Below are 24,268 nucleotides of genomic sequence, written 5' to 3'. Positions count from 1 at the left end.
CTGCGTGTCCTTGATAAGTATGTACCTGTCAGGCAGGGAGGAAGTTGTCGAGCGAGGGAGCCATGGTTTACTAAAGAAGTTGAAGCGCTTGTCAAGAGGAAGAAGGCGGCTTATGTTAGGATGAGACGTGAAGGCTCAGTTAGGGCGCTTGAGAGTTACAAGCTAGCCAGGAAGGATCTAAAGGGAGAGCTAAGAAGAGCGAGGAGAGGACACGAGAAGTCATTGGCGGATAGGATCAAGGAAAACCCTAAGGCTTTCTATAGGTATATCAGGAATAAAAGAATGACTAGAGTTAGATTAGGGCCAATCAAGGATAGTAGTGGGAAGTTGTGTGCGAATCGGAGGAGATAGGGGAAGCGTTAAATGAATATTTTTCGTCAGTATTTACAGTAGAGAAAGAAAATGTTGTCGAGGACAATACTGAGATACAGACTACTAGGCTAGATGGGATTGAGGTTCACAAGGAGGAGGTGTTAGCAATTTTGGAAAGTGTGAAAATAGACACGTCCCCTGGGCCAGATGGGATTTATCCTAGGATTCTCTGGGAAGCCAGGGAGGAGATTGCAGAGCCTTTGACCTTGATCTTTATGTCGTCATTGTCGACAGGAATAGTGCCGGAAGACTGGAGGATAGCAAATGTTGTCCTCTTGTTCAAGAAGGGGAGTAGAGACAGCCCTGGTAATTATAGACCTGTGAGCCTTACTTCGGTTGTGGGTAAAATGTTGGAAAAGGTTATAAGAGATAGGATTTATAATCATCTTGAAAAGAATAAGTTCATTAGAGATAGTCAGCACGGTTTTGTGAAGGGTAGGTCGTGCCTCACAAACCTTATTGAGTTTTTTGAGAAGGTGACCAAACAGGTGGATGAGGGTAAAGCCGTGGATGTGGTGTATATGGATTTCAGTAAGGCGTTTCTATATTGGGGCCACTGCTGTTTGTCATTTTTATAAATGACCTGGATGAGGGTGTAGAAGGGTGGGTTAGTAAATTTGCGGATGACACGAAGGTCGGTAGATTTGTGGATAGTGCCGAAGGATGTTGTAGGTTACAGAGGGCCATAGATAGGCTGCAGAGCTGGGATGAGAGATGGCAAATGGCGTTTAATGCGGAAAAGTGTGAGGTGATTCACTTTGGAAGGAGTAACAGGAATGCAGAGTACTGGGCTAATGGGAAGATTCTTGGTAGTGTAGATGAGCAGAGAGATCTTGGTGTCCAGGTACATAAATCCCTGAAAGTTGCCACCCAGGTTAATAGGGCTGTTAAGAAGGCATATGGTGTGTTAGCTTTTATTAGTAGGGGGATCGAGTTTCAGAGCCATGAGGTCATGCTGCAGCTGTACAAAACTCTGGTGCGGCAGCACCTGGAGTATTGCGTGCAGTTCTGGTCACCGCATTATAGGAAGGATGTGGAAGCTTTGGAAAGGGTGCAGAGGAGATTTACTAGGATGTTGCCTGGTATGGAGGGAACGTCTTACAAGGAAAGGCTGAGGGACTTGAGGTTGTTTTCGTTAGAGAGAAGGAGGAGGAGAGGTGACTTAATAGAGACATATAAGATAATCAGAGGGTTAGATAGGGTGGATAGTGAGAGCCTTTTTCCTCGGATGGTGATGGCAAACACGAGGGGACATAGCTTTAAGTTGAGGGGTGATAGATATAGGACAGATGTCAGAGGTAGTTTCTTTACTCAGAGAGTAGTAGGGGCGTGGAACGCCCTGCCTGCAACAGTAGTAGACCCGCCAACTTTAAGGGCATTTAAGTGGTCATTGGATAGACATATGGATGAAAATGGAATAGTGTAGGTCAGATGGTTTCACAGGTCGGCGCAACATTGAGGGCTGAAGGGCCTGCACTGCGCTGTAATGTTCTATGTTCTATTTAGCTCAGGTAACAGAACCCCTAAGACAAATTCTCAAAAAAGATCAATCGTGGTGTTGGACTTCACATCAAGAACAAGCATTCCGGAAGATTAAAGAAATGCTCATATTGCCAGACATCTTGGCACACTATAACCCTACACTACAATTGCAGCAGACGCCTCCTCCATGGGATTAGGGGCAGTCCTTTTCCAGGAGCAACCTGATGGTTCTTGCAGACCAATATACTTTGTCCGAGACAGAGACATGGTATGCGGTACTTGCAAAAGAAACACTTGCTGTCACTTGGGCATGTGAGAAGTTTTCTGATTACATTGTTAGATTGAGAGTCATCATTGAGTCAGACCATAAATCTTTGGTATCTTTATTGGATGAAAAGGAGATCACACAAAATGCCTCCAAGAATCCAAAGATTTCATTTCAGATTGATGAGTTATACGTATGAGACCGTATATGTCCAGGGAAAGATGCAAATATCTGCTGATGCCCTATCAAGAGTGACGGCAAACCATCCGACACAAGAAGATGTGGATTTAGTGAATGAGATAGAGTCATATTCACAGTATACTGCACAACACTGGCTGGTAAGTATACAGAAACTGCAAGAAATTCGTCACGCCCAAAAAAGCGATCAAGAATGTATTTGCATAAGACAGTATTGCACACAAGGGTGTCCACAAGAACGTCCTAGTGGGAAGACAATGAAAACTTTCTATAAATATAGAAAATACTTCACAATAATCAAGGATTTGCTAGTTTATAATGACAGGTGGACTAGTCATTCCCAGTTCAATTAGATCAGGTATCTTGGAACATCTACGTCAAGCCCATGTGGGAATAACGAAGTGCAGAACAAAGGCACAATCATCAGTGTAGTGAGCAGGAATATCCAAAAGACATTGAAAATCTGATCCAGAACTGCCATATCTGTGCACTACAAAGACCAGAACAGTGTGAACCTCTGATAACGACTCAACTTCCAACCAGACCATGGGAACGTCTCGGGATGGATTTATTCATGTTCAACAGAAAGTCCTACAAAACCATCACTGATTATTTCTCAAGATGGATAGAAGTGAGAAGGTTGTATTCAACAACAACAGAAGCAGTTGTGAGTTCTACAAGACATCCTTGCGACACATGGTATCCCTGACGATGTACTGTCAGATAACGGAGCACAGTTTGCAAATGAATATTTCACACAGTTGGCGACAAGAATGGGATTTCAGCATCTCACAAGTTCACCATGTTATCCACAGTCGAATGGTGAAGTGAAAAGAGGTGTAAGAATCATAAGGTCCTTATTGAAGAAGAATGAAGATCTTCCAAACTCACTTCTAATTTATTGATCAATGTTGGTTGATGTGTGGACCATCACCTGCAGCTTGTTATGGAAGGATAATGTTGGCGTCTGCATTGACTCAGTTTCACATTTATTGTACAGAGTAAAAGGATTACAAACACGTAACTCCTCACTCAAACCCTCCACCAGTCTCAGTAAGTGTCTGCTTATAAATGCTCAAGTAAGACTCCAATTAACGCCCTCCACCTGCATATAATCATCAACTGATACATGATTAACAGATTCCTGTCTTTCTTTTACAATACTGTTTCTCAATTGCCTGTTTCTGTGCTGTAAAACTCTAATACAACCTGGATTAACACGCTCAAACAACATTTCAAAATAAATTCCATATTATGCACAAATTATTAAAATGCTCAAAGTACATTTCAAAATAAATCAAATAAATTCCACATTGGGCACAAAGTATTACATTGTGAGACGCCCCCCCCCCCACCCCCCAAACACCCCTAACAATTTCTTTGCACAAGCATTTCTTTTTGTGAAACAATCTGATAGCTGATGGCTACCCATTTAAGTTTGGAGATTTCCAATCCAGCAAGGTCAATACATAGTCTTTTCTCACTCACACACCCTTTGTAGAGTGTAGATTGCCCCACAAAGAATGATTATCTACATAACATTCAATGGGTATCCTATCTTCTGTATGTCTCTTGTTCAGAAATTCACCCAAAATATTTAACAACTAGAACCTCATATCCACTGCTTCCACAAGACCCAGTGTTTCCGCAGCTAAAGTCCTTTTAACGCCCTGTTTTATTTTCTTAGCCTCCCAAGCTAACAGACAACATTTCCCATTTTCGCCCATCAGAAATATTATGAAACCAGCTGCACTCTAATACCCATCAGGAAAATTAGCTTGTGAAACATCACTAAATATTATTCTTTGGGCCACCTAAGGATGGGAACCTCCGTACATGTTTCTCCAATTTTAGTTTTTTGAAATGTTTCATTTGCCCTGAAACATTCTCAACTTTTGGATGTTTTTAACTTGTGCTTTTGGATGTGCTTAACTCCAGCACATCAAAACTAGCATCAGGCCTAGTCTGAGAGCACAACCAGTTTTATTGACCAATCAAGCTTTGCAGTTGCTGAGTCTCTGCTTTAGATATATTACCATCTTTCTGTGATGAGCTAACGTGATTAACTGGGATGGGAGTAACACTCTCTCTCTTAGTAGGATTGTTGATTTAAAGTTAATCCAGACTTCGTCTGCTTAATATCTAAACCAATATATTTAAAGGCTGCACAAGGCTGACTCCTAATCTTAAGTTTAGTTTAGTTTAGTTTAGTTTAGAGATACAGCACTGAAACAGGGCCTTCGGCCCACCGAGTCTGTGCCGACCATCAACCACCCATTTATACTAATCTTACACTAATTCCATATTCCTACCACATCCCCATCTGTCCCTATATTTCCCTACCACCTACCTATACTAGGGGCAATTTATAATGGCCAATTAACCTATCAACCAGCAAGTCTTTGGCATGTGGGAGGAAACCGGAACACCCGGAGAAAACCCACGCAGACACAGGGAGAACTTGCAAACTCCACACAGGCAGTACCCAGAATTGAACCCGGGTCGCTGGAGCTGTGAGGCTGCGGTGCTAACCACTGCGCCACTGTGCCGTCCTAATCTTAAAATTTTTCTCAATCTGCCGTACCATTCCATAAGAAATCATGAATGTGCATCATGAAAATGTCTGAAAGTTTCCCTTTATGATGCCAATAAAACATTGCAGGATCTGCTTTTAGTTGAACACAACCAATTTTCAACAAAACAGATCCCACTGAGAAATACCCCACCCTGGAAGCATCATTCAGGCCATAGACACATTTGTTCAGTTTCCATAATTTTCCTTCTGTATCTGCTGCCTCTTTGGGTGGTTTCAGAAACACTTCTCTCTGAAAAGTATCACCTTGCAGAAATGTGGCTTTTATGTTGATTGATCTACACTCCCATGAATATGTGGCCAAAAGAGCTAAAAGGATTTTCAAGATTACTTTTCCAGCTGTGGGAGAGTCCACTGTAACATCGGTATCACCCAATCACTCTTCAAAACCCCTCGCTTTAGCCTCATAATTCCATCGGGAAGGACTTATTCAGTGCAAATCCATTGTGACCAGGCTGGCTGTCCCCTATCTGGTACCTCAGAATAAACTCCAAATTCTCTCCAACTCTCTAATTCCTTATGTTTTGCTTCCCTTATTAGTTTATCCTCAAGCTTATTGGCAGCCACTAAAACTTCACAATCATGAGAACTTCTGCTTCTAGTTCAATTCCGAGACTGCCCTCTAGCCTTTGTTTCATTGTAGAATCTGCTCCAACTACGGCCTCTATTAGCACCTTGATGTCTTTCTGAACTACTGCTAGAAGATCTCCCTCGCACTTTATTGGAGGCTCTTTCTCCAGTATGTGATCGCTTCCTCATGCATCAGTCACTTCCTAACCCACTATCAAACCTTGCACTGTGCTTTTTTACCCTCCACTCTTTCACCCCATTCTACCAGTCCATCTGACTGTGGGTAAAGATTGGCCAGAACCAGTCTGATCTGGAGACCAGCGAACTGTGCTTACTGAAGGAACTGAGTTCTCTGGCTCACTCAGAGTAGAAAAAAAATCTACATTTATCTTCAGGCTCTCTATTGCCTAAGGAGAGAAAAAAAACCTGGGGAAAAAAGAACATTTGCATTGTTGGAGGAGGCAAATTCCTTTTTACTTCCAATTCTCTGCTTCAGGATTGACTCTCTGTTGTCTTTTGTCTTTGCTGGAATTCTCAGTAACATTTCTACTAAAAGACTATCAATTTTAAAATCCAAATAAATTTGATGCTATACTGCTTGTTAAAAGAACTGTGTGACGCCTGCTGCAACCAAAGTGCTTCCAGTAAAGACTATTCAGCAAATTCGTCTGGAGATTTCAAGTCGCATCTGACGGATTCAACTCTGGGACACCTCGCCAATCGGATATGTAACTCACCAGGATTTACAACCTAGCTATTTATTTATTCCGAAGAAACGGCTCTTTTTAAAACTGGTTACCTGCTGGTTTTTGAATGTATGTGTGTGCATGCTGTTAAGAGAAATAAGAAGTTATAAGGTCTTCAGACATAAATTTATCCCAATACTGCTTAAGATTTAGTTTATCAATAAATAGTTAATTTGTTGTTGTTTAATGATACCTGGTTTGGTCTGTTTTATTCTGGAAGGTTAATAAACTGTTTAATTTGGCTAATTTTCCGGTAGGTGGGAAAACTTGAATAATATGTTGTGACCTGTGGAGTATTGGGACTGAATTAACAGTGCATTACTCCTGCCTTGGTCATAACATATAAAGTGGGGGCTCGCGTCTGGGATCATATTAATTGGAGATTCGATTGCCCATGATCCAATTCAAATCCAATGCCAATTACGTGAATTATAAGAGGAGTAATAATTTGAAAGAAAAAATAGAAGGAACCAGGTTTCTTGTATATAAGGGTAAAGGCTGTACATTCAGAATGGCATTAGCAGTTGCAGCAGAGTTTCTGGGAAAGTGGGAAAGGAGAATGTGTCCTCAGTGACCAGATAACTAAGGTTAAACTAAAAGATCTGGCAGCAAAATTGGGATTAGAGTTGAAGTCAGGAAGCAAAAGAGCAGTGATAATTGAAATAATTACCCAAAATCTGGAATTGGAAAAAGAGGAACAAGAAGATAGTAAGTCAGAGAGTGATACAGTGGTAGTGGCTAGGATTCAGTTACAAACAAATAAACTTGAGGGTGAAAAAGATTTTTTTTTATCAATTTGGGGGATATGGGCGTCGCTGGCCAGACCAGCATTTATTGCCCATCCCTAATTGGCCTTGAGAAGGTGGTGGTGAGCTGCCTTCTTGAACTGCTGTAGTAAAGGTGTGGAAAGGAAACCCGACCCCAATCCGAATGCTGGACCCGGAAGCCCAACATGACCCGGCCCGAACCCGACCCGTGTCAGCGGATCCCGTCGGGGTCGAGTCACGTAGCAGGCCTCTATATCAGTACATGGATAAAGGCCCTGCTACCCAACACGACCCCGATACGTCCCAATGACGTGTCGGTGTCTGGTCAGGTCGGGCTTCCGGGTCCGGCATTCGGGCTCGGTCGGGTTTCCTTTGCAGACCTTTACGCTGCAGTCCATGTGGGGTAGATACACCCACAGTGCTGTAAGGAAGGGAGTTCCAGGAGTTTGACCCAGCAACAATGAAGGAACGGCGATATAGTTCCAAGTCAGGATGGTGTGTGACTTGGAGGGGAACTTGCAGGTGGTGGTGTTCCCATGCATCTACTCCCCTTGCCTTCTAGTTGATAGAGGTTGCGGGTTTGGAAGGTGCTGTCTAAGGAGCCTTGGTGATTTGCTGCAGTGCATCTTGTAGATGGTACACACTGCTGCCACTGTGCGTCGGTGGTAGAGGGAGTGAATGTTGAAGGTGGTGGATGGGGTGCCAATCAAGCGGGCTGCTTTGTCCTGGATGGTGTCGAGCTTCTTGAGTGTTGTTGGAGCTGCACCCATACCAGGCAAGTGGAGAGTATTCCATCACTCCTGACTTGTGCTTTGTAGATGGTGGACAGGCTTTGGGGAGTCAGGAGGTGAGTTACTCGCCTCAGGATTCCTAGCCTCTAACCTGCTCTTGTAGCCACAGTATTTATATGGCTACTCCAGTTCAGTTTCTGGTCACTGGTAGCCCCTAGGATGTTGATAGTGGGGGATTCAGCGATGGTAATGCCATTGAATGTCAAGGGGAGATGGTTAGATTCCCTCTTGTTGGAGATGGTCATTGCCTGGCACTTGTGTGGCGCGAATGTTACTTGCCACTTATCAGCCCAAGCCTGGATGTTGTCCAGATCTTGCTGCATTTCTACACGAACTGCTTCAGTATCTGAGGAGTCGCGAATGGTGCTGAACATTGTGCAATCATCAGCGAACATCCCCACTTCTGACCTTATGATTGAAGGAAGGTCATTGATGAAGCAGCTGAAGATGGTTGGGCCTGGGACACTACCCTGAGGAACTCCTGCAGTGATGTCCGGGAGCTCAGATGATTGACCTCCAACAACCACAACCATCTTCCTTTGCGCTAGGTATGACTCCAACCAGCGGAGAGTTTTTCCCTGATTCCCATTGACTCCAGTTTTGCTAGGGCTCCTTGATGCCATACTCGGTCAAATGCTGCCTTGATGTCACGGGCAGTCACTCTCACCTCACCTCTTGAGTTCAGCTCTTTTGTCCATGTTTGAACCAACGCTGTAATGAGGTCAGGAGCTGAGTGGCCCTGGCGGAACCCAAACTAAGCGTCACTGAGCTGATTATTGCTAAGCAAGTGCCACTTGATAGCACTGTTGATGACACCTTCCATCACTTTACTGATGATTGAGATGAGGCTGATGGGGCAGTAATTGGCCGGGTTGGATTTGTCCTGCTTTTTGTGTACAGGACATACCTGAGCAACTTTCCACATTGCCGGGTAGATGCCAGTGTTGTAGCTGTACTGGAACAGCTTGGCTAGGGCAGCGGCAAGTTCTGGAGCACAGGTCTTCAGTACTATTGCCGGAATATTGTCAGGGCCCATAGCTTTAGCAGTATCCGGTGCCTTCAGTCGTTTCTTGATATCACACTGGGTGAATCGAATTGGCTGAAGACTGGCATCTGTGATGCTGGGGACTTCAGGAGGAGGCCGAGATGGATCATCCACTCGGCACTTCTGGCTGAAGATTGTTGCAAATGCTTCAGCCTTATCTTTTGCACTGCTGTGCTGGGCTCCCCCATCATTGAGGATGGAGATATCTGTGCAGCCACCTCCTCCAGTTAGTTGTTTAGTTGTCCACCACCATTCACGGCTGGATGTGGCAGGACTGCAGAGCATAGATCTGATCAGTTGGTTATGGGTTCGCTTAGCTCTGTCTATCGCATACTGCCTACGCAGTTTGTCATGCAAGTAGTCCTGGGTTGTAGCTTCACCAGGTTGACACCTCATTTTGAGGTATGCCTGGTGCTGCTCCTGGCATGCCCTCCTGCACTCTTCATTGAACCAGGGTTGGTCTCCTCGCTTGATGGTAATGGTAGAGTGGGGGATATGCCGGGCCATGAGGTTACAGATTGTGGTTGAGTACAATTCTGCTGTTGCTGATGGCCCACAGAATCTCATGGATACCCAGTTTTGAGTTGTAGATCTGTTCGAAATCTATCCCATTTAGCACGGTGATAGTGCCACACAACACGATGGACGGTATCCTCAATGTGAAGGCGGGACTTCGTCTCCACAAGGACTTTGCGATGGTCACTCCTACCAATACTATCATGGACAGAAGCAGCAGCAGCAGGCAGATTGGTGAGGACGAGGTCAAGTATATTTTTCTCTCTTGTTGGTTCCCTCACCACCTGCCGCTGACCCAGTCTAGCAGATATGTCCTTTAGGACTCGCCAGCTCGGTCAGTAGTGGTGCTACCGAGCCATTCTTGATGATGGACATTGAAGTCACCCATCCAGAGTACATTCTGTGCCCTTGCCACCCTCAGTGCTTCCTCCAAGTGCTGTTCAACATGGAGGAGTACTGACTCATCAGCTGATGGAGGGCGGTAGGTGGTAATCAGCAGGAGGTTTTCTTGACTATGTTAGACCTGATGCCGTGAGACTTCATGGGGTCCAGAGTCGATGTTGAGAACTCCCAGGGCAACTCCCTCCCGACTGTACACCACTGTGCCCCCACCTCTGCTGGGTCTGTCTTGCCGGTGGAACAGAACATACCCGGGGATGGTGATGGCAGTGTCTGGGACATTGTCTGTCAGGTATGATTCTGTGAGTATGACTATGTCAGGCTGTTGCTTGACTAGTCTGTGGGACAGCTCTCCCAACTTTGGCACAAGCCCCCAAGATGTTAGTAAGGAGGACTTTGCAGGGTCGACAGGGCTGGGTTTGCCGTTTCCAGTGCCTAGGTCAATGCCGGGTGGTCCATCTGGTTTCATTCCTTTTTATTGACTTTGTAGCAGTTTGATACAACTGAGTGGCTTGCTAGGCCATTTCAGAGGGCATGTAAGAGTTAACCACATTGCTGTGGGTCTGCAGTCACATGTAGGCCAGACCAGGTAAGGACAGCAGATTTCCTTCCCTAAAGGACATTAGTGAACCAGATGGGTTTTACAACAATCGACAATGGTTTCATGGCCATCATTAGATTATCTTTTTAATTCCAGATTTATTAATTGAATTCAAATTCCAGCTTCTGCTGTGGTGGGATTCGAACCCATGTCCCCAGAGCAATACCCTGGGTTTCTGGGTTATTAGTCCAGTGACAGTACCACTATGCCACCCCCTCTCCAATTAAGGAAACTTGAATTGGAAAAAGAGGAAAGGGAAAAAGAGTGAGCATTTTAGAGTGAAAGAGAAGAAAGGGAATTTAAATTAAGAGAGATGGAACTGAGACAAAGGGGTAGTCTTGAATTCAGGGAAAGTTCTGGTCAGAAAGAATCTGAATTCAGCCCAGGACCCAGCAAAAAGCTGTTTAAATTTATACAGGCTCTTCCTCAGTTTGAGCATAGGGATGTAGAGGCATTTTTCATTTCTTTTGAAAAAATAACCGAACAAATGAAATAGCCAAAGGAAAGCTGGACACTGCTTATGCAAAGCAGGTTAATGAGCAGAGCTCATGACGTTTATGCCCTGCTTCCTGAAGAGGCTTCTTCAGATTATGAGATGGCAAAAAAGGCTATTCTCACTGCATATGAGTTAGTCCCTGAAGCTTACCGTCAGAAGTTTAGGAACTATGGAGATTGGCTGGACAGATGTATATAGAATTTGAGAAGGTGAAGCAAATGAATTTTGACCTTTGGATATGGGCATTAAAGATAGAAACCACATATGAGAACCTTCGAGAATTGATTCTCTTAGAAGAATTTAAAAACTCCATTCCTTCAGTCGTGAGAACTCATATAGATAACCTGAAAGTTTTGAAAGCTAGGCAAGCAGCAGAGATGGCTGATGATTTTGAGCTTGTGAATAAGACAACCTATTTTGTCCGTCATCTCCATAAACCCGAGAAGGATAGAAAGTGGGAGAGTGAAAGGAAGGCAAGTATCTGGGGACAAGAAGGAACAACTGGGAATGCCCCAGGATCACCTCCTCAGGTCAGAAAGGAAGGTACTGAGGGTAGAAGTGAGGTTCGCAAGACAAAGTGTTATCATTGCAACAAAACGGGTCATCTTCGTTCAGAGTGCTGGAAATTGTGAGGTAAACCCATAGGACTTGTTGGGTACGCAAAGTTAGTGCAGAAGAAAAGACTCTGACTGAGAGTATAGCAGACCAGGCTATAGCTTTAACAACAGTCGTAAAACCAGATACAAAATCTAAAGTGAGTGTAGAGGTTAAGAATAAGATACCTGAAAGTTATAATGCATTCTTGTCCAAGGGAAAAGTAACTCCATATCCTTTAAGTGAGGGAGGAAAGCCTAATTTTATACTCAGGGATACAGGAGCAATCCAAACACTCTTGTTGGGAAAAGGTATATAACATTTCCACCAGCGAGTGCCCTGAACACTAAAGTTTTAGTTAATGGAATTGGCAGGGAGTGTAAACCCATACCTTTATATAAAGTTTGCCTAGAGAATAACCTAATAACTGGGGTGGTAACTGTGGGAGTTGTCCCTAGTTTGCCAGTAGAGGGAATTGATCTACTCTTAGGAAATAATTTGGCTGGATCAAGAGTATCAGTTTCTCCTATAATTACAGAGGAACTAAGTGAAGTTAAAGAAACAGAGCAATTATGGGAGCAAATTCCAGGAATATTTCCTGCGTGTGTAGTCACCCGAGCAATGGCTAAACAGGTTGCATTGTCAGAGGTAAAAGGGGCACCACAAACAGATAGCTGAGTATCTGAAACTTTATTTGGGGATTTAGATAATCCGAATGAGATGTTTTACAGATCTTCTATAATTGCAGCACAGCAAGCTGATCCAGAGATCTACCGAATAGCACAGACGGCTCTGGCAGAAGCCAAGGCGGAAGGCGTTCCGGAAGGCTATTATATGGGAAACGGGGTTTTGAGGAGGAAATGGAGACTGCCTCATAGAGCTGTGAACGAAGACTGGACAGTTGTTGAACAGATAGTGGTACCACCTAAATATCACCAGGAATTATTAAGGTTAGCACATGACGTTTCTTTTGCAGGACATAGGGGGATTTGGAAGACCAAATCATACATAAGTCAACATTATTACTGGCCAGGCCTTACATAGGACATGAAGCAGTCTTGTGTGACTCAGGAACACCTTAAAGCATCCCAAGCCAATATGAAAAAACGGGCAGACAGGAATGCAAAATCCCACAATTTTTAACCAGGGGATGAAGTATTGGTGTTTACCATCACAGGGAGAACCATTAAAAGTCATGGTTCAGTGGCCCATATAAAGTGATCAAGAGAGTGTGTAAGGTAGATTACTTGATTGGCAGCCCTGATAGCAGGAAGTAGTATCGGTTGTGTCACATCAGTATGTTAAAGCAATGTTATCACAGGGAGGAGGATAAGGCAGTACAAGAATGTCAGGTAATCGGGACTGTTGAGTAGGAAAAGGATAGTGAGGATGAGGCAAAAGGAAGCCTAGGAAATTCTCAGATTGAACCTCCTACTATCAGATTAGCGAATACAGAATGGTTAGGAAAATTGGACAACGTGCTTTTGCACTTAAATGAAAAACAATGTGAAGACCTAACAGGCTTTTCACAATATTTTGAAAGAGTTTGTAGGGATAAGCCAGGACATACAACCTTAGCCACACATGAAGTGGGGAATCCGTTCCTATAAAACAACATCCTTACTGCTTAAGTCTGGACAAACAGGCCCAAGTAAAAGAAGAAATCCAATACATGCTGGAAAACAACTTCATCAAACCTAGTCAAAGCAGCTGGAGTTCACCAATAGTTCTAGTGCCTAAACCTGATGGGTAAACCCAATTTTGTATAGACTACAGAAAAGTCAATGCAGTAATGAAGGCAGACTCCTACCCAATTCTGCATTTAAAAGACTGTATCGACAGAGTGGGCAGTACTGGGTTTCTTACCAAGATTGATTTGTTAAAGGGATACTGGCGAGTTCCTTTGACTCCTCGAGCCAAAGAGATATCAGCTTTTGTAACACCTGACAGTCTTTATCAGTGCCGGGCTAAAAATCTTTTTAGCCATTCGGGCTAAAAAATGCCCCAGCCACCTTTCCAAGATTAATGAATCAGGTGATAGCCAGTGTTTCCAACTGTGTAGTGTATCTCGATGATGTACTAATATACAGTAACACTTGGCAAGAATACTTAAACCAGCTAAAAGCTTTGTTTAAAAAATTGCAAGCAGTGGACTTAGTGATAAATCTGACAAAAAGTGAATTTGGAAAAGCAAGAGTAACTTGCCTCAGACACATAGTGGGGCAAGAACATGTATTGACAAAAATGGCAAAAGTACAAGCCCTAGTGGAGTTCCCCATCCCTAAATCTAAATGTGAAATCATGAGGTTTTTAGGGATGTGAGGTTGTTACAGGAAATTTGTATGGAATTTTAGTGCGATTGCTGCTCCATTAACTGATTTGCTACAAAAAAAAAGAAAACCAAAGTAGTCTGGTCAGATGAATGCCAAGCAGCTTTTGAAAAGCTAAAGGCAATCCAAACTAATGAACCAGTGTTGGCTGCTCCAAATTTTGCTAAACCCTTCAAAGTAGCAATCGATGCTAGTGACCTGGGGTTGGTGCAGTCCTACTGCAGGATGATGAATCGGGCATAGAGAAGCCAGTAGGGTACTTTCAAGAAAATTAAATTGCCACCAAAAAAAGTATTCCACTGTGGAAAAGAAATATTAGGACTTTTGCTGGCTCTCAAACATTTCAAAGTATATGTCCACCAAGACTATAAAGAAACACAAATTTAAACTGACCATAACCCATTAACGTTTGTGGAAACATTTAAAAACTGAAATGTGTTTAAAAACAGTGTGCCTTTAAAAACTAAGAGGCACAGTGTGCCAGCTGCTGCACCTATTCCCTAGGCAACAGCAGGAGAGGGAGGTCACACGGTGTACTGTAGCTTTTGGCTGTGGGTAAAGACTGGCCAGAACCAGTCTGATCTGGAGACCAGTGAAGTGTGCTTATTGAAGGAAAGGAGTTCTCTGACTCACTCAGAGCAGAAAAAAATCTACATTCATCTTCAAGCTCTGTATTGCCTAAGGAAAGAAAAAACCCTGGTTAAAAAGAACATTTGTATTGTTGGAGGTCGTAAATTCCTTTTTACTTCCAAACTCTAAGAATTCTCTGTTTCAGGATTGACTCTCTGTTGTCTTTTGTCTTTGCTGGAATTCTCAGTAAAGTTTCTACTAAAAGACTATCAATTTTAAAATTCAAATAGACCTGTTGCTATACTCCTTGTTAAAAGAACTGTGTGATGCTTGCAGCAACAGAAATGCTTTGAACGCCTATCCAGTAAAGACTGCTCATCAAATTTGCCTGGAGACTTCAAGTCCCATCTGGCGATTCAACTCTGGGGCACCTTCTCAATCGGGAATGTAACTCACCAGGATTTACAACCCAGCTATTTATTTATTCCTAAGAAACAGTTCTTTTTTTTTTTAAAAAGCACCATTTTAAAAACTGGTTAACCCCTGGTTTTTGAATGTATGTGTCTGTGCAAGGGGATTAAGGGAAAGAAGAAGTTATAAGGTCTTTAGACATAAATTTATCTCAATAGTGTTTAAAATTTCATTTATTCATAAATAGTTAATTTGTTGTTGTTTAAAGATAACTGGTTTGCTCTGTTTTATTTTTGGGGGTTACTAAAGTGTTTAATTTGGCTAATTTCCTGTAGTTGGGAAAACTTTAATAATATGTTGTGACCTGTGGAGCATTGGGACTGAATTGACAGTGTCTTACTCTCTCCTTGGTCGTAACAATGTTTACACACATATTTTTGAACTTGTGATTGGCAAATTCCCCTCCAATTTCAGTCAGAAACTTAGCTGGTGCCCCAAGTCCAGTTCCTAGCCATTTCTCCATAATTTTGTCTATAATCACTCTTTTGTCTTTCCTATTTATTATTGTTGAAAAACTAAATCTAGTAGTTATGTCTATAAAATGTAGAATGAAAATATACTTGTCTTAGTCCCAAACCTTTAAATCCATGGCAACTACCTCGTGCCAATGGAAGGCTGACAATAGGACGTGATGGTGTCCTCCGATACTTTTTACTGATTTCACACTTTTCACTAATCTCTTCTATTATCCTCATATACTCTTCATCAATCACACCTGCATCTTTTAGTAGGGTTTTTAATCTCTGACAAGAAGGGTGAGCAAATTGTCTGTGTAACTTTAAGACCATTTGCCTTTTATCTCTCTGAATCTTAACACCTGGCATCAATACTTCTCTAACTCTGACTAGAAACAGCAGGTTTTGTTAAAGGGATACAATAATGCCATAACTGGGTAAATTGCAAATTCATTGGCTTCTGAAAAACAATTGCCTTATCATGTTCCATGTCAAGTTTCATCTGTGCTTTTTTCATTGAAGGCTTACTCAACCGTAAAAGGTCTCTCAGTAGACATTACATCAGTACTGATAAAGTGGCTTACTCCAGCTATTTTACATGGAATTACTACTCTCTTCAGTGACTTCAATGTTTTGTCATCACCAAATCTAAAGCTGGTCGTACTTTTATACTCTTTAACCTTGCGTCAATCCTCACTACTGAGTGAATCCAGATAACATGGTAACCAATCAGTTTCACATACTGTCAATGTACAAGCACTATCCAGTACAGCACAGTTGAACGAATCCTCAACCAACACATTCATCACGGGACTAAAACTCCTTGTGACTAGTACAATTTGTTCAGATCCATCAGTATCTTCCTCTTCTGCCTCAGAATTCTCTGCGTCGTGTGTTATTTCGAAGACTCTGCCCCTCCGCTTAGGGCAGTTCATTGCATAATAATATTTTGAGTCACATCTGAAGCACCTATTAACTGTTCCTTGGACATTCCTGGGATTCATTCACCTATAATTGCTGTTCCAATTCTGTCTTCCACTGTAATAGTCAGATCTGCTAAAGGTGCTTTCCTCCTCATTCCTCCTGTTTTTAACTCTTCCATTGTACTTAGGCCTGCTTCCAGTATCTGGATTATTTCTAAATCTAGTAAACATGAAGTCCTCTATTCTTTGTGTCACCGCAGAATGCCGTTTGTTCTACCAGGGCTGCAGGAAATGACTGTTTCCCCAGGAATATTTTTAAGGCAGCAGACATTTGATCTAACAGGGAGTCTTTGTCCAAGAACCAAACCCCAGTTAGAACCAGGAGCCTGTCCATATGTGACACCCTAGAATAATTTAGCAATTTAAAAGCTAGCACTGAACCAGGGATCTCCAAATTGAATTTCCTCAATCTTCTATACAGTATGTTAAAGTTCATGATATATTCCTCCATTAAATAACCATCTGTTTTCTGAAATCTATCAAAGTCTGATCCTGCCTCATACACATTCAATAGGTCATCTTTCTTGTAAATTTCAGCCAAGAATTCTAACAGAAGATGCAACCCTTCTTCAGTATCCAACTGACGAGCATCTAGTTCACAAAACACTTTACTTCTGATTTTACTTTTGTTATGAAGTGACAACGCGAAGGTCATACCTTGTTTCCTCTTTGGAAGAGATGTAACCCGTGTCCACATATCCACTTCATTCTTCCACTGGTCATATGGTTCAGGCTCAGAATATCAGAGGGTAATCATACCCTGACAATTTACACTTGTTTTCTGCCATATTTTCCACAATAGCCCTTGAGATTTAGTTTTCTATCCAAAAAGAATTTTCCTATTTTCCAATTTTCAGCTTTAGGAAACCATCCTCTGCTACCATGTTAAATTCCAGAAAGCTTTTTCTGGAAGGATGATGCTGGAGCCTATATTTACTCAGTTTCACATTTATTGTACAGAGTGAAAGGATTACAAACTCACTCAAACCCTCCACCAGTCTCTGTAAGTGTCTGCTTATAAATGCTCAACTAAGATCCCAATTAACACCCTCCACCTGCACATAATCAAACCATTGATACACAATTAACAGATTAACAAAGTTACTGATGGGCAGGAAGATAAGAATGCAAATCCTGCTTCCAGGATTGCATGTCCGGGACCACGAGAAAGTAAGAGACCAGGAAAACTCTTACAGAAGGGCAACAAACATGAAATTACAATAAAAGATTTCATGCCATAGACTTACTGAAACTGAATGAAGGCCAGAGAGTATGGATACGAGACTTAAAAAGGGAAGGTACTGTAATCCACAGAGATGAAAATGGCCAGAAATTGAACGTGGTTCACAGAACAGTAGGAAACATGCCGAAATAGGAGAAACATTATCCCTATTTCCCAGAAGCAACAGCCAATCATTCATTTGGAAGACCCAGATGATGAAGAAAACCCGAGCAAACAGAATACTACAATGTTAGTAAAATAATCAACCTAATCAGTGATCAAAACTTACAAGGAAGACTATTGATCATCCCAGTCAGTCTAGAACAAGATCAGGGAGAATGTATATATGTTAAGGAAAATGTATGGATAAAGACTTGGGGGGAGATGTAGTATAAGGACATGAAACCTTTCATGTTGGAGACAGCGAGCAACCCCTCCCACTGTAATAATGATGATGTAATAGTCACATGGTAATGGGCTTTGTAAGAAGAGAATAGCAGCACAAAGGATGAGGCTTGTGGAGAGTGTAAATGGAGATTGTGTAAATAATAAGTTATTAGTTGACATCCAGACTCCAAGACTTTATCAACAATGCCCTAGCTATGTTAAAATAACAACAACAACAACAGCACGTAAAAACATACGAACACACAAATTTTGGAAGAGGAGTAGGCCATTCGGCCCCTCGAGCCTGCTCCGTCATTCAATAAGATCATGGCTGATCTGTTTGTAACCTCAGCTCCACATTTCTGCCTACCCCCAATAGCTAAGAACAAACAAAGAACAAAGAACAGTACAGCACAGGAACAGGCGATTTGGCCCTCCAAGCCTGCGCCGATCTTGATGCCTGCCTAAACTAAAACCTTCTACACTTCCAGGGACAGTATCCCTCTATTCCCATCCTATTCATGTATTTGCCAAGATGCCTCTTAAATGTCGCTATCGTACCTGCTTCCACCACCTCTCCCGGCAGCAAGTTCCAGGCACTCACCACCCTCTGTGTAAAGAACTTGCCTCGCATATCCCCTCTAAACTTTACCCCTCTCACCTTAAACCTATGTCCCCTAGTAACTGACTCTTCCACCCTGGAAAAAAGCTTCTGACTATCCACTCTGTCCATGCCACTCATAACTTTGTAAACCTCTATCATGTCGCCCCTCCACCTCCGTCGTTCCAGTGAAAACAATCCGAGTTTATCCAACCTCTCCTCATAGCTAATGCCCTCCAGACCAGGCAACATCCTGGTAAACCACTTCTGTACCCTCTCCAAAGCCTCCACGTCCTTCTGGTAGTGTGGCAACCAGAACTGCACGCAATATTCTAAGTGTGGCTTAACTAAAATTCTGTACAGCTGCAGCATGACTTGCCTATTTTTATACTCTATGCCCCGACCGATGAAGGCAAGCATGCCGTATGCCTTCTTGACTACCTTATCCACCTGCGTTGCCACTTTCAGTGACCTGTGGACCAGTACGCCCAGATCTCTCTGCCTGTCAATACTCCGAAGGGTTCTGCCATTTACTGTATACTTCCCACCTGCATTAGACCTTCCAAAATGCATTACCTCACATTTGTCCGGATTAAACTCCATCTGCCATTTCTCCGCCCAAGTCTCCAACCGATCTATATCCTGCTGTATCCTCTGACAATCCTCATCACTATCTGCAACTCCACCAACCTTTGTGTCGTCTGCAAACTTACTAATCAGACCAGCTACATTTTCCTCCAACTCATTTATAAATACTACAAAGAGCAAAGGTCCCAGCACTGATCCCTGCGGAACACCACGAGTCGCATCCCTCCATTCAGAAAAGCACCCTCCACTGCTACCCTCTGTCTTCTATGACAGAGCCAGTTCTGTATCCATCTTGCCAGCTCACCTTTGATCCCATGTGACTTCACCTTTTGTACCAGTCTGCCATGAGGGACCTTGTCAAAGGCTTTACTGAAGTCCATATAGACAATATCCACCGCCCTTCCCTCATCAATCATCTTTGTCACGTCCTCAAAAAATTCAATTAAATTAGTGAGACATGACCTCCCCTTCACAAAACCATGCTGCCTCTCGCTAATAAGTTTGTTTCCACCTTTCACCCCCTTGCTTATCAAGAATCTATCTACCTCTGCCTTAAAAATATTCAAAGAATCTGCTTCCTCTGCCTTTTGAGGAAGAGAATTCCAAAGACTCTCAACGCTCTGAGAGAAAAAATTTCTCCTCATCTCTGTCTTAAATGGGTGACCCCTTATTTTTAAACAGTGACCCCTAGTTCTAGATTCTCCCACAAGGGGAAACTTCCTTTACACATCCACCCTGTCAAGACCCCTCAAGATCTTATATGCTTCAATCAAGTCGCCTCTTACTCTTCGAAACTCCAGCGGATACAAGCCTAGCCTGTCCAATCTTTCCTCATAACACAACCCGCCCTCATAACACAACCCGCCCATTCCAGACATTAGTCTAGTAATCCTTCTCTGAACTGCTTACAACACATTTACATCCTTCCTTAAATAAGGAGACCAGTACTGTACACAGTACTCCAGATGTGGTCTCACCAATACCCTGTACAACTGAAGCATAACCTCCCTACTTTTGTATTCAATTCCCCTCGCAATAAATAATAACATTCTATTAGCTTTCCTAATTACTTGCTGTACCTGCAGACTAACCTTTTGTGATTCATGCACTAGGACACCCAGATCTGCATCTCAGAGCTCTGCAATCTCTCACCATTTAGAGCTGTTAACAAAGTGACTCTTGACAACGCAGTAGCCCGCTGACGTCATCAGAGTGCTCCAAGCTGCAAACACGTGCAAACAGTCTCCTGCTCTCAGTGAGATGCTGCACAGCATACGTCTTCCCAGGCCTAACCGACGCTTGCGCAGGAAAACATCATTAGCTACTCGCTCCCCTCACCCACTCCCCCCTACTCAGCCACTCTCCCCCGCCCCACTGGCCACTCATCCCACTCAGCCACTCGCTCCAGGCCTCGACGCTTTCTCCCCCTCCCCCCTATCGGCCGCTTCTCCCCGCTCTGCGGCCGCTCGCTCGCCGCTCCTCGCATCCCGCCCCCAAACCCCGGCTCTCCAGCCACTCGCTCCCCACTTCCCCCCCGACCTCTGGATGCTAGCTCCAGGCCGCGCCACCTCCCACCTCTCAGCCACTCGCTCCCATGTTCGGGTGTTATCCGCGCGCCGCCTGAAGAAGCAAGGTGGGCCATGAGGGGTGACAGGGCGACGTAGCAGCGAGTGGCCGAGGGGATGGAAGCGTCATGGCCTGGATTGCGGGGCAAGCAGGGAGTGAGTGGCTGGAAAGCGGGGTTGGTGGGGGGGAAATGGGAGCGAACGGCCGGACAGCTGGGTGGCGGGGGGGCGGGAAGCGAGAAGTGGGGAACAATCAGCCGAAGGGAGGGGAAGGAGGGGCAGCAGTGCGAGGTCTGGAGCGAGCGGCTGATGAGGTGGGGGGGAACGGCAAGGCTGTAGAGAGTGCTTAAGGGAAAGCAGCGGGGAGCCAGTGGTGAGAAGACGGGCGCAGGCGGGACCGATAGAGAGGAGTTTTGTGTTGAAAGTTGTTTTTTGTGATAAATTGAGCAGCACCATCTTTAATCCTGGCAGCTGCCTGAATGTCACAGATACTGACGTTTCAGCGGAAGAGGCTGTATTTGCACATGTGCTAGGACTGTGCCACCTAATGGCTGCGTTGTCAGCAAACACAGCCTTTAGATAATATGCTTCTTTTTTATTCTTGCTGCCAAAGTGGACAATTTCACATATTCCCACATTATACTCCATTTGCCAGATCTTTGCCCACTCACTTAACCTATCTATATCCCTTTGTAGCCTCCTTATGTCCGCTTCACAACTTACTTTCCTTCCTAACTTTATGTCATCAGCAAATTTAGCAACCATACCTTCATGCAAGTCATTTATATGAATTGTAAAAAGTTGAGGCCCCAGCACTGATCCCTGTGGCACACCACTCGTTACATCTTGCCAAGCAGAAAATTACCCATTTATGCTGACTCTCTTGGAGGAAATAATTATTGAGGATGCTTAGATGTCTTATAAGAACATAATAAATAGGAGCAGGAGTAGATCAGGGTTCTGATGAAAGGTCACTGACCTGAAATGTTAACTCTGTTCCTGTCTTCACAGATGCTGCCAGACTTGCTGAGTATTTCCAGCACTTTCTGTTTTTATTTCAGATTTCCAGCATCTGCAGTATTTTGCTTTAATGCAGGAGTAGACCATTCGGCCCATCTAGCCTGCTCCACCATTCAATACGATCATGGCTGATCTTGGGCTTCAATTCCACTTTCCTGCCACTCCTCATATCCCTTGATTCCCTGAGAGACCAAAAATCTATCTATCCCAGCCTTAAATGTATTCAATGATGGAACATCCACAACCCTCTGGGGTAGAGAATTCCAAAGATTCACAACCCTTTGAGTGAAAACATTTTTCCTCATCTCAGTCCTGAATGATGGGCCTCTTATCCTGAGACTGTGCCCTCGTGTTTTAGATTCCCCGACCAGCAGAAACAATCTCTCAGTGTCGACCCTATCCAACCCCTTCAGAATCCTATATGTTTCAACAAGGTCTCCTCTCATTCTTCTAAACTCCAGAGACCCAATTTACTCAGCCTCTCATCATAGGACAGCCCTCACATCCCAGGGACCAATCTAGTGAACCTTCGCTGAACTGTCTCCAATGCAAGTAGATATTCCTTAAATATGGAGACCAAAACCGCACACAGTATTCCAGATGTGGTCTCACCAAAACCCTGTACAATTGTAGCCAGACTTCCTTATTCCTGTACTGTAATCCCCTTGCAATAAAGGCCAACATGCCATTTGCCTTCCTAATTGCTTGCAGTACCTGCATGTTAACTTTCTGTGTTCCGTGTACGGGTACACCCAAGTCCCTCTGAACATCAACATTTACAAGTTTCATGCCTTTTAAAAAATATTCTATTTTTCTTTTCTTACAACCAAAGTGAATAACCTCACACTTCCCCACATTATACTCCATCTGCTCTCTCGTGTCCACTCTTACTGCTTTGCACCTTATCTCTCATGCTGTACTGAGCTTGTTATTGCAGGGATATTTCCTTGGTCTCTGACACTCATTAGCTTACTCACTCTTCCTGTATGTTCTTATCGTTATGCCATCCTGTTTCAGCCTGCAGGGCTTGATGGGGTCAGTCCTCAACTTTCCATTTCTTTATTAATCCATCTAATCAGTACTGGCTGGTTTTAAAAACCTTGTCCTCGTGGTAGTGATTCGCGACTTACCAGCGAAGACTTCCTCAGTCTATCCTTGTCGCTCTTTGCTGTCAGGAATGCTTCATCGAAGGACGAGTGGCTCCCCTTAAACTTGTCTGAGAGATTGCGATACAGGCGCTTGGCTGCGTTCGGCGAGGCTGGGCTGCAGCTTTTCCTTGTGTGGCAGAGGTGCAGGTTCTGCATTTGCTGCATCATTGCTGAGCTCAGACACCTGGAGTAGGAAGACATAACAAAACTGAACAGTGTCGCAGCACTCTCTCCCAGCCAGCACAGGCGACTGAACTCCACACTGCAGGCAAATCTTGCAGTCTAGCATGGCACTGCCCTGGTACCTCCCTACCACTCCTTACTGCTCCCCCCCCACTTCTTCACCCCATACGATAGCACGGCAAAGGCTCCTTGTACATTTTGTGCCCAGCGGCAAAATAACCAATGACTCAATGGATTACAGACACACTCCCCATATTACAGACACACACTCCCCTTGTTACAGTCACACTCCCGTGTTACAATCATACTGTGTTACAGTCACACTCCCGTGTTATAGTCACACTCCCCATGTTACAATCACACTGTTTGTGTTAGTCACACTGTCTGTGTTACAGTCACACTCCCCGTGTTACAGTCACACTCTCTGTGTTACAGTAACACTCTCTGTGTTACAGTCACACTCTCTGTGTTACAGACACACTCCCCGTGTTACAGTCACACTCCCCGCACTACAGTCACACTCCCCACATTAGTCACACTCCCCGTGTTACAATCACACTGTCTGCGTTACAGTCACACTCTCTGTGTTACAGACACACTTCCTGGGTCACAGTCGCACTCTCTGTATTACAGACACACTCCCCACGTTACAGTCACACTCTTTGTGTTACAGTCACACTCCCAGCATTAGTCACACTCCCAATGTTACAGTCACACTCTCTGTGTTACAGACAGACTCCCCATGTTACAGTCACACTCTCCATGTTACAGTCACACTCTCCATATTACAGTCACACTCTCTGTGTTGCAGTCACACTCCCCATGTTAAATTAACACGTCCCATGTTACAGTCACACTCCCTGTGTTACAGACACTCCCCATGTTACAGTAACACTCCCCATGTTACAGTCACACTCCCCGTGTTATAGTTACACTCTGACATAGTGACTATGTTATAGTCACGCTCCGTGTGTTACAGGCACCTTCTCTGTGTTACAGTGACACTCCTGGTGTTACGGTCACACTCTATGTTATAGACACACTTCCCCGGTTACAGTAACACTCTCTGTGTTACAGACAGATGACCCACGTTACAATCACGCTCTGTATTACAGTCACATTCCTCGTGTTACAGTCACACTCCCGATATTACAGTCACACTCTGTTACAGGCACACATCCCAGGTTACAGTCACACTCCCAACATCCCAATCACACTCTTTGTGTTACCGTCACACTCTCTGTATTACAGACAAGGACTCCACGTTACAGTCACACTCTCTGTGTTACCGTCACACTCTCTGTATTACA

General features: G+C 43.8%; 1 protein-coding gene across 1 annotated transcript in view; it reads right to left on the bottom strand.

Annotated features, from left to right (window-relative positions):
- The window catches only part of ankfn1a (ankyrin repeat and fibronectin type III domain containing 1a), a 240,572-nt gene extending 217,629 nt beyond the window's left edge, over positions 1-22,943 (bottom strand). The window contains exon 1 of the mRNA XM_068058655.1: positions 22,758-22,943. Within this exon, the coding sequence (XP_067914756.1) occupies positions 22,758-22,943 (186 nt within the window). The remainder of the gene's footprint in view (positions 1-22,757) is intronic.
- Between the last annotated feature and the right edge of the window lie 1,325 nt (positions 22,944-24,268).

The sequence above is a fragment of the Heterodontus francisci genome, chromosome 26, assembly GCF_036365525.1.
Source record: "Heterodontus francisci isolate sHetFra1 chromosome 26, sHetFra1.hap1, whole genome shotgun sequence".
Lineage (NCBI taxonomy): Eukaryota > Metazoa > Chordata > Chondrichthyes > Heterodontiformes > Heterodontidae > Heterodontus > Heterodontus francisci.
The sequence above is the reverse complement of the archived record's forward strand: the minus strand, read 5'-3'. Positions and strand labels throughout refer to the sequence as shown.